The sequence below is a fragment of the Lupinus angustifolius genome, unplaced genomic scaffold, assembly GCF_001865875.1.
Source record: "Lupinus angustifolius cultivar Tanjil unplaced genomic scaffold, LupAngTanjil_v1.0 Scaffold_25_386, whole genome shotgun sequence".
Classification (NCBI taxonomy): Eukaryota; Viridiplantae; Streptophyta; class Magnoliopsida; order Fabales; family Fabaceae; genus Lupinus; species Lupinus angustifolius.
Window position 1 is genome coordinate 13,147 of NW_017720319.1, and position 10,598 is coordinate 23,744.

Below are 10,598 nucleotides of genomic sequence, written 5' to 3' on the forward strand. Positions count from 1 at the left end.
TTTCAGAACCAAACATATTGATATAAGACACCACTTCCTTAGGGACCATGTCCAATAGAAAGAAGAACTCTTGGAATTTGTTGATACACATCATCAATTACCAGACATGTTAACTAAACCTTCGGCTAAAGAACCACTTTATAAAATTAGACGTGAATTAGGCATACTTGATTAAGCTTACTTGTCCTAAATATATTTATATGATTATATGTTTGCTTCCTTATGTTTATCTCATGCCTACTTGTACTTAAACTTGTTTAAAATTGCTTAAATATTATATTTTTGGGTTATGTAATCGATTATTGCACCTTAGTAACCGATTACCAAGCATCAGATAACTTGAAAGTTTCAAAAACTGAAGACAATAGTTGACTACACCTATGAGTAAGCGATTATTTTTGAAATAGTGAGCAATAGTATCAATCACTCTAGAGAGTAACTGATTACATTATGTTGAAATTTTGACCCTCCTACACAACAACACTCTTCATTCCATGTTGAGCCATCTTTATCTGGTTCCATGCCTTCCAACCAAATGGTCATGGATTGATGAGTTATTATCACTTCGAGGCTACATCACCACAAGGATGGATGCTCTTGATGATGTGAATCAACAAGTCCAAGGAGAACTTGGACGATTGTCGAATCTGTTGGATTATATGGATTTGGATGTTGAGCATGGTGAGCCAGAAACTTAGAGTTGTGTCTAGGATTTGCTTAGTCTATCTTTGTTGATGTTGTTGCTATTGAACTTGTTGGATGTTCTTTGTTTTGCTTTGTAATTTGCATAACTTTTACTTTATATTATGTATGATCGAATTATGTTTTACTCTTTACAAAGCTATGGCACTTCACAAAATTTGATCATCTTATGGCATTTATTATCATTGTGTTCATACTTGATTATTCTGACCTAGGCTTCAAAATAAGTCAAAATGTTATCTTGTTACCGTTTTGGTATATATATGTGTATATATTATGCTGGAAACAAAATTCTTCAATATGACCAAACCTTAGTCTATGATATTTATATAAAATTCCTCTTTCTTATTCCTAAGCAATTCCTAGAAAGGAATTAGTGAATCCATTTTTTATATTTCATTTTTCGTTTTCTTTTCATTGTTTCAAGAGATATATTGATAAATTCCAATTCAATTTCTATCTATTCTTTAATAATTTTGATATATATTTTTAATATTTAATTTTAGACTTTATAAATTTTATTTAAGGAAATATTAATATATAATATCAAATTAAAAAGTTTGAATTGTCATAAATAATTGAATTTTTTTTATATTGAGTTAAAAAAAATAAGTAAAATTATCATCATAACAAAAATATTGTTGAACCACTTAATTATCTCTTAATTATATAATTACATCTATATGTTTTTACTTACATGTCAAAAGATATATTTTCTAAAATTTTCAATTATAATATTTTTTGAAATAATTTAATTTATATATCTATTTAAATTTCTCAGTTAATTAAAAATAAATAATGTAGATTGCATTCTATACGAAGTACAATATTAGTTGATTAAAGCATGAAATCATTAATTATTAGTTGATTATATTCAATCTAACATGAAATTACCAACCAAAAAATAATTAATGACTATTATTAACTATCGATTTTATAAGCTTAATAATATGTAACTCACTTAATAAAAATTTTAAAGAAATGATGTTAAGAAAACCATATATATATTATATATATATAAAGAAAGACAAAAATAGAATTTTATAGAATTTTTATTTATTTCATAAAATGTACTCAATATTTCAATAAAAAATCAATTTGTCAAAATTATATAAAATTGGTAATAAGTTAATACAAGTTACACGTTTGTAATTAGAGTGAAAAAAATTTAGATACTATTGATATGCTGTTAGTTCTATTTAATAATCAACAATAATTAATATATGGACAATGAATAATATATTGATAATTATTCACACATTTTTTCTCTTGTATTTAATTTTATGTATATAAAAAACTATAGTCTTATATAATATAAATATTGAGTTTCTTAATTATTAAGTACATAATTTGTATTTCACTATTATATGTAATATTAAATGTAAGATTAATTTATTTCAGAGAAGAGAAATCGTTTTAGTAAAATTTCTTTTAAAATTCAAATATACGAATTTTTAAAAGTCAGCTAGTTTTAATTTAAATGTCTTATAAATTTTATATAAATAAAAAATTATATCACAATAAAAGGGAAAAAAGAAAAACATTCTATATGCGAACCACATAAGAAATTTTTAATATGCTGGTGCATTATCTATCAATTATATATTAATTATCATTGATTTTGAAGTAAGATTAAGAGTAATACCCATTTTAATTCCTCACAACCATACCAGTTTGGTCTCTCAAAATTGAAAAAACTCAAAAAGTTCTAAAAATTCTAGATGTGGGTTAAAATAGTCGTTTTTAGCATATTTTATAACATTTAATAGAGACTAATTTGACCATAAAAATAACTAATTTGACCTATTTTAAAAAAATTGAGATCATTTTATGTTTTTTATTTGTTAAGGATCAAAGTGGTGAGATCAAAAAATGAGAGATTAAAATATGTTTTTTACTCTAAAATTAACACACATTAATACTGATTAATATACAATATAAAAAACATTATGCAAACTCAATAAAAAATTACAATAAACTCATACATATACAGTAACCAGTTAATCATGAGCTCAAAAGTGTTTATATATCAAAAGGTTGTTATAGAGAACTTAGGAGTAATTCTTACAAGAGCACCATCTGCTGTCTACAAAGAGTGCCACTCTATGTATCATTATTTATGATTGATCAAAAAAATATATTTAAATTAAAATTTTAATAATTAATTATTTTTCTAACCAATCACAAGTAGTGGCACATCAAGTGGTACACTATTATGGGACAGCAGATGTCTACCCAATTCTTACATATATGTCCATGCAAGATTTATTCAAAATTTAGGATGATTTGCTCTATATCTTTGTTTGATGATTTATTTAGTAGTAGAAAACGTGTTTACTTCGTATAATTTTTATAATAATTACAATTACAAAGTAATAGTTGATATTTATATTTTGGAAATTTCAACCCAAAATGATGAGAAAAAATAAATCCTTTTTATATTTTTTCAAATTTAAATAAAAACCTTATAAATTACACTTTTACTAATATATATTTGGATACATTTTGTTCTGGTTTAATAAGTTTTTTATTTTTATTTCGTCTTTATTGTTTTTATTCAGTTGGGTAAAACTCTTCTCAAAGTAATGATATGGGATGATTCCAAGATTCAAACCTTTCATTTTTCAAATAAAATTCAATTGAAAGCTTTATGATCCATACTTTTGGGTGTTGTTGAATTTTTTTTCATGAAACTTATTGGATTTTAATTTAATCGAAAACAGAAGTGCAAATTGTTTTTTATTAAAGATTTTTTTCAATTTTTTGGTTCAAATTAAAAATGAGAAATATTTATTAATTTGTTCATCCTTTTATTTACCATGTAAAACATTATTTCCACTAAAATTATAGTATATAATAGAAAAATTGTGAAAGGTTTGGCATAAATTTCATTGTTAATTGGGATGCATTTATTGGGGATAAACACACTTCTGACACTTATTAAATGATCGTAAAATATCTTTTTGTACAGGTAGAAAATTATCTCCTTTAACTATTAAAATCATGATATATGTCATATTTAATCATTTTTTATATAAATACTTTTAAAAACTAAAATAAATAGTACACTTGTTATCACTTTAATAGATGGGGGATATAATTCATCTCCTATGATGAGAAATACTTTTTCCTAATTGTTTGCTTTCTTTTTATAGAGAAATGTACAATTTTATTGAATGTTTTTAACACTGCACTTTATTGACTTTTTATCTTTGTTAACAGTGAAAATGGAAAGTTATTTTATTTAGATTTTTCTTTATCTCATTGCGATGTTTAATATCATTTCCATTTAAAAAAAAAATTATTATGCATTATGAAAACTTTACCATAAACTTTCGTTCTTATTGTTAAGCATTTACGAGGGACGAAGACTCAATGAAATTGTTCAAATTTCTTACTTATTCATTTTTCATTTTTAAGAAGAAAAAATGTATATATTTACAGTATATAAGTTTTGTATATTGTTATTGCATTATCTATTATTCATGTTTTATTATGATTGATTATTCAAAAAATAATACAATGAATAATGGATAATATACTAATTGCTTATAAATTTTTACAATATAGTGTATAAATATTACACTCTTTTTTATTTCCGAATGTTCTTCTTTTATATGTTTTTATTCCATTCATTTAAACAGATTTTGGTGACATTTGAATATAAGGGACCAAAATTAATTCAGGAATAAGAAACCATTTATGTTTGGTAATTTCGTGGAATCTACCAAAACTCTATAACAGAGTTAGTAAACTAAATAAAATCGTGGCTACACACAAAAAGTAGTTCAAATCATCTTCATTAGAATATTAGTAAAAATGAGGAGTTTAATAAATTTTCAAATTATTTTATTCAAAATAATTTAAATTTTGGTAAAAAATTATATATGTTCTGTACCAATATTTCTATTTACTACCGGAAGGTTTGAAGTAGATGAAATTTTTTTTAGTATTACTAAAAGTATTTTTACATTTTTAGTAATAAACTAATTTATTTTTAGGGGTACGAGTACCATTACCAATAAATATGAATATATGAGATTTGAATACCAAAAAAAGACATGTTATGGAGATTAGATACATGAATTAAAATTCATAATAATAACTAAAAATGGAAAAAAATAAAATTGGTAGAATTAAGAAACTTTTAAGATTATTCTGAGAATTAAGATCCTCAAATGGTTGATATTAGATTTTTTTTGTTACTAAAAGAGTATTTCTGTACCTTTTTTGAATAAGGAATTAATTTTTTTTATGATATATGACTATTCATCTTAACAAATGTTACTTCTAAAAAATGAACTATTAACCTTTTGATGATCTTAGAAATCGAATAAAGTCTTCTACAACAACATGAACACCATTAGATTTGATACGATGCAACTAAATTGGGAAAGGAGAATTGTTATTATGGTAACAGCGACATGTGGCTGTGAATGGGTTCAGATTTTTTTTACATGGCCTTTCTTCCGTAACTAGTGTTTCATTATGACACATAACCTGTGACGTCTAAATCTAAATCTCTCTTTCTCATCCATTCTCTCTAGAATATTTTCTTTAGCCCCTTCCTTTTCTGTTTTATCAAATGAATAAATGAAAATTATTGATCACACTACACATTTGCTCATTCTTCTGCACTATTGTAATATGTACTGACATATAAGATTTATACATAATTATTAAATCATTCAATATTATGTATGATTTTTTAAAAATCAATGATATTAAAATATAAATAGTGAATGATATAATAACTTTGTATAACGGTGCATTTATTTTTTGAGTTCAAAATGTATGCACTGATAGTATAAAGATTTATACACAGTCAGTGCATCATACACCATTCATCTGCAATACTTTTATTTAAAAGTAAATAATAACTAAAAATCAATAGTGAATGATGTTGTGATAGTGTAGAAAACCTTTACACTGTCCGTATCTTTTATCCTTATTTTTTCTCTAAAAACATTTTATGAATCTAGACATGTATGGCATAGACTACACAATGTTCTATATGAATTTGATACAATGTTACCATATCATTTACTATTTATGATTAATTAATTGATTCTTTAAAAAATGTAATATAAATAAATATTAAATAATGTATTGTGTATTTATACACATAATTACCAACGGACGTTGGTTTAAGTGGTACATGTTTGATTCCCCTTAAACAATGTTTCGCGTTTGAGTCTTATAGATGAAAATAATGTTCGCTGGAGAGTTAGCCCTACGTACGATAATAACACGTGAGAAACCAAAAAAATTATACACATAAATTAAGAAAACATTAAAAGATGAAAATATATAATATAATTTTATTATAATAAAACGGTTTAAATCCTAGAATTATAGAAGGGAGTGTGGCATTGGTAAGGTACAAATATTGAATGGTATGTTGTGTGGGTGACATAAAAATTGCAATGCAAGAGGTGTTTAAAATCCTCTCACCTTCATTGGTTTCAGCTCCACTCTTCTTCTTCCTGGCGTGAACCGAAGGCACCATTATTTTTAACATTGGGATTAGAACATCCATTTCTCATTCCAATTCTGATTCTCATTTCTTTTCTTATCTCAATTCTCACTCAACAGTCACCACACAGTCATGGACCAAGACAAAAATAAAAACAACAATGAGAACAGAAATGAAGGAATCATGTGTTGTGATTCCAAAGGAGGAGGCTTTCCAGCAAAAAGAAGCATAGCTGAGAGAAGAGGTTTCAGTTACAATGCAACAAAAATCGACACGTCTCTTTATAGAACCAGCACAACTCAAATGTCATCATCTTCTAGTGCTTTGGCTTCTTCTCTGGCTGCTGGTGGATCATCCCGTCTCACCATATCACCTGGCTGCTGCATTAGCCCCACCTCGCTTCTTGATTCACCCATTATGCTCTCTAATTCTCAGGTACCCCGAATCTATAGCTAAATGGATCACTTTTTCATATTTTTCAGTTCACTGAATATGCTTTTTTGCTAATGTGTTTTTAGGCCATACCATCTCCCACCACTGGAACTTTCACCCAGCAGCCTCTCTTCACTAATCAGGGATCAACAGTCACTAATGAACAACAAGAGAAAGTAGATGATTTCCCCATTGCTACTGATGCTGTTGCTTCCGTCAAATCCAAGCCCCATGACACCCATGATGATCCAAATTCGTTGCCTCATTACTCTGCTTCTCTAAATAAGGTATTTTTATATCATTATTATTATAAACAATGAAAAGAAAAACGAAAAAAAGAAAGAAAGACATATTGGTTTGGGTTGGATTGTGTTTGTTGTTTTTCTTATTCTATTATGTGCCTCATAACGACTTTTTCTTTGGGTTGCTCAATTCCTCTATTTTTTAATAGTAGATATGAATAAATGAAAACCACCTTTTCTCAGTTGGATGTGGTTTGAAGTGAAGAATTGGAGAAAGCTATATAATTCTCATATATTATCCAATATGTGAAAGCTTTATAACTAAGTTAATTTTGTTCTAACAATACATGCACAATTTGGTAAACCTGAATTTATTAGGTTTCTATTAAGTACAACATGATCAAGGGAAGAAATTCAGACTACAAACAACATGTCCAAGTTCAAACATCAGTCGATTTTTCTTACCAAACAGATTTTCCAAAAGGACATGACTTGGATGTGAAAATCGTAGATGATGCCATCCCTAATAATGGTGAGATGCCAATGTTTCATTCTGAGGAACATAGCGAGGAAAGCACGCAGCCTATAATTGCTAGCCATGTTGGTGATATTGAAGGAGTCCAGAATGAGTTATCCCATGGAACAGGAATGGTAAAGGCTTCAGAGGATGGTTATAATTGGAGAAAATATGGACAAAAACAGGTAAAAGGTAGTGAGTATCCGAGGAGCTACTACAAATGTACTCAACCTAATTGTCAGGTCAAGAAAAAGGTGGAGCGGTCCCATGATGGCCAAATAACAGAAATTATTTACAAGGGCGATCACAACCATATAAAACTACACCCATGTCGTCGCACATCGGCACTTCCTACTGATGGGATGTTATACATGGGTGAAGCAAATGAAAGCAGTGCTAATGTTGATGGTGGGTTGGTCTGGAAAAACATTCAGTCTGGAGTAAGAGATACAAAACATGGTATGGATTGGAAGGCTGATGGTCAAGAAAGGGCTTCACCGACTTCTGCAGTTCCTGAAGTTTCAGATCCTATATACAATAACAAAGCTAAATCTGTATGTATGCTTGAACCAGAGGACACTCCAGAACATTCTTCAACACTAGCTAGTCATGATGGTGATGAAGATGCAGCCACTGAAACTATGGCATCACTTGAAGATGGTGCTGAAGATGATGAATCTGAGTCAAAACGAAGGTTTGACAATCTATCTTATAGTCTCTTACATTTTGGCAATAACAAATAGAAATACAAGCTACATGTTTCAGTTCAAAAATTATTATTATTTATTTTGCAGGAAGAAAGAGAGTCAATTGGTTGAATCAAATTTGTCATCCAGGGCTGTTCGTGAGCCAAGAGTAGTAATACAAATCGAGAGTGATATTGACATACTTGATGATGGTTATCGCTGGCGTAAGTATGGACAGAAGGTTGTCAAAGGAAATCCAAACCCCAGGTATAGTGATCTTGTCTTTCTTTGTGCACTTGCAGGTCTGTTTATATTTGTAGAGATTTAAACTGTGGATTGCATCACATGACATGATGTGGCTACAATATTATTGTTGTGGTGATCGCCATAACCGCATCACACCGAAATTATGGTGTGACTTCGAATCATAATGATGCGGTTACATCGAAACGCATTTGGATTGCATCAAATCGCATCAGACCAGATTGGAACGTATAGAATTCAAAAATATGTTTTTAATCACAAAATAATTTACAGCGCAACAACCATAATCCATATTACAACGACTGCAACCGTAACAGTAATTGCGACTCCAACCCCAATTTAAAACACGTGCATATGGATGTAATGTACTTGATGTATTGCTTCTATCTTCCTTGATAAAAGTTATATAAAAGTTCGGGAGTATTGTGGTCTTCCATGAAGTTTCAATTATTTCTTAAATTTTAATATATTTAAGAAAATATACTCCACAAGTAAACTAGGTTCTTATTCAACAATGTTTAATTTGCATTCTTTAAGCTGGTAAGCCTCAATGTATCTGTAAGGTTTTTGTTTTTGTGATGTGAAGGTTTTGGGTTCAAAACCTCAAAACAACTTCTTCATTTGTGAAGTTAAGGCTACCCTCTTCAAATCTCATTAGGTGAGATCCTCGTGCATTTAGTTACCATTAATTTTCATTCCTTAGTCAGAAGAATCATGCTTGTTTAACATTGTTTGTTAGATGTTTGCATCTGTTTATTATTCTACTCTGAGCCATCTTAATCGTTTATCTGAACTGTTTCATGTTCTAAATTGATCACTCGTTCTACAGATTCTGTTGCATTATTATATATATTTTTTCATTAACATTACTGCTATGCTTGTAATTGTTTGTACCAAGGTTATAACAAATTAACAATCTTGAAAGGGTATTCACTTACTCAAGTAAGTTAAAAAACTTACTCCACATTTTAGTCATTCATTTTATGAAAATATAGTGGTTCAGATCTGATCTACTGATTAATTCAAATCATATGAACTATTAGATTTTCATAGAATGAATGACTAAAATACGAAGTTTTTTTTAACTTACTCATAAACTAAGTGATCCCCTCTCATCAGGTTTTTTAACTTCTGCCTATTTGCTGATATTCATGTAACATTTTCTCATGGGTCTCTTCTAGGAGCTATTACAAATGCACAAGTGCCGGATGTTCTGTAAGGAAACATGTCGAAAGGGCTTCACACGATCTTAAATATGTAATTACTACTTATGAGGGAAAACATAATCATGAAGTGCCTACTGCTAGAAATAACAACCAGATAAGCTCAAGTGATGGACATTTACCTCCTGGTGGTGCTAATGGGCAAATGGCTCTTACTTTAACAGGAAATGGTACTATCCCAAAGCCTGAAACTCAAGTTCAAAGTCTTGCATCTCATTTTGATAGAAAACATGAAATCAGCAATGAGTTTCTCAGGTCCAATTTAGTTGGAAGTTTCAATAGTGATATGAAGTTTGGACATCCTTCCATGTACCAAATGAAGTATTCTTCCTTGAATAATACAATGCCTTATGGCTCATATGGAATGAACTATGATCGTTGTGCAGCCCCTCAAGCTGGATCTCCTGCTTCAGTGTTCCCGGATTTTTCCATGCCGCTACCATTGAATCTTCCTTCGTCTGGAAATCTTTCACTGACTGGTATCAATTTTAACCGCGTGAAACCAATGGATTCTACCTATCAGTGTTTCCATTCAGGACAACAGGTGATGGAGATTGATTCAGGGTTCCAGAGGCCTAAACAAGAGCAGAAGGATGATAAGATGTATGATACATGCTTATCACAGGTTGATCATGCAAATGCTTTGCTCGCTTCGTCGTCAGCATCACCATCCATTTATCAAAATGTCATGCCAAATTTTCCGTCATAATCTACTCTTCATATTTGCTGCAACTGCATGTTCTGTTAGCTTTTAATTAGTTTATATAATTATATAGGGTTTTGTCCTATCATTATAATTATAGTTTCAATTTTTCTTGATGTTTATTGAAAGCAGAACATACTTTTGGCATACTTATACAAATTTCCTACAGATATTTGCAACAAGTTTTTGATAGAAAATTTTCTTCTCATGATCTAAATTTTATGAGTAAACTGTAAATTTCTGAGGTTAGTGACCATGATATGAGTTCAAACTCAAAACAGAAAATGAAGAACAATCATATCTTTCTCCAATGGCCTCACACCAATCTGATGAAGATAATTATAAGGTAGTAG

General features: G+C 29.3%; 1 protein-coding gene across 1 annotated transcript; it reads left to right on the forward strand.

Moving 5' to 3' along the window:
• The first annotated feature begins 6,091 nt into the window (after positions 1 to 6,091).
• LOC109338445 (WRKY transcription factor SUSIBA2-like) lies at positions 6,092 to 10,383 on the forward strand. The gene is made up of 5 exons (XM_019575688.1): positions 6,092 to 6,613; positions 6,697 to 6,897; positions 7,231 to 8,063; positions 8,164 to 8,322; positions 9,501 to 10,383. Exons 1-5 carry the CDS (start codon positions 6,311 to 6,313, stop codon positions 10,249 to 10,251), a joined length of 2,247 nt encoding a protein of 748 aa, XP_019431233.1. The 5' UTR covers positions 6,092 to 6,310; the 3' UTR covers positions 10,252 to 10,383.
• The last annotated feature ends 215 nt before the right edge of the window (positions 10,384 to 10,598 follow it).

Excerpts from the sequence above, each read along its gene's own strand:
- LOC109338445 (XM_019575688.1), top strand. The coding sequence starts at position 6,311 with ATGGACCAAGACAAAAATAAAAACAACAATGAGAACAGAAATGAAGGA. Across the intron at positions 8,064-8,163 it reads GAATCTGAGTCAAAACGAAG|GAAGAAAGAGAGTCAATTGG; the intron begins GTTTGACAATCT and ends TTTATTTTGCAG. Across the intron at positions 8,323-9,500 it reads AAAGGAAATCCAAACCCCAG|GAGCTATTACAAATGCACAA; the intron begins GTATAGTGATCT and ends GGTCTCTTCTAG.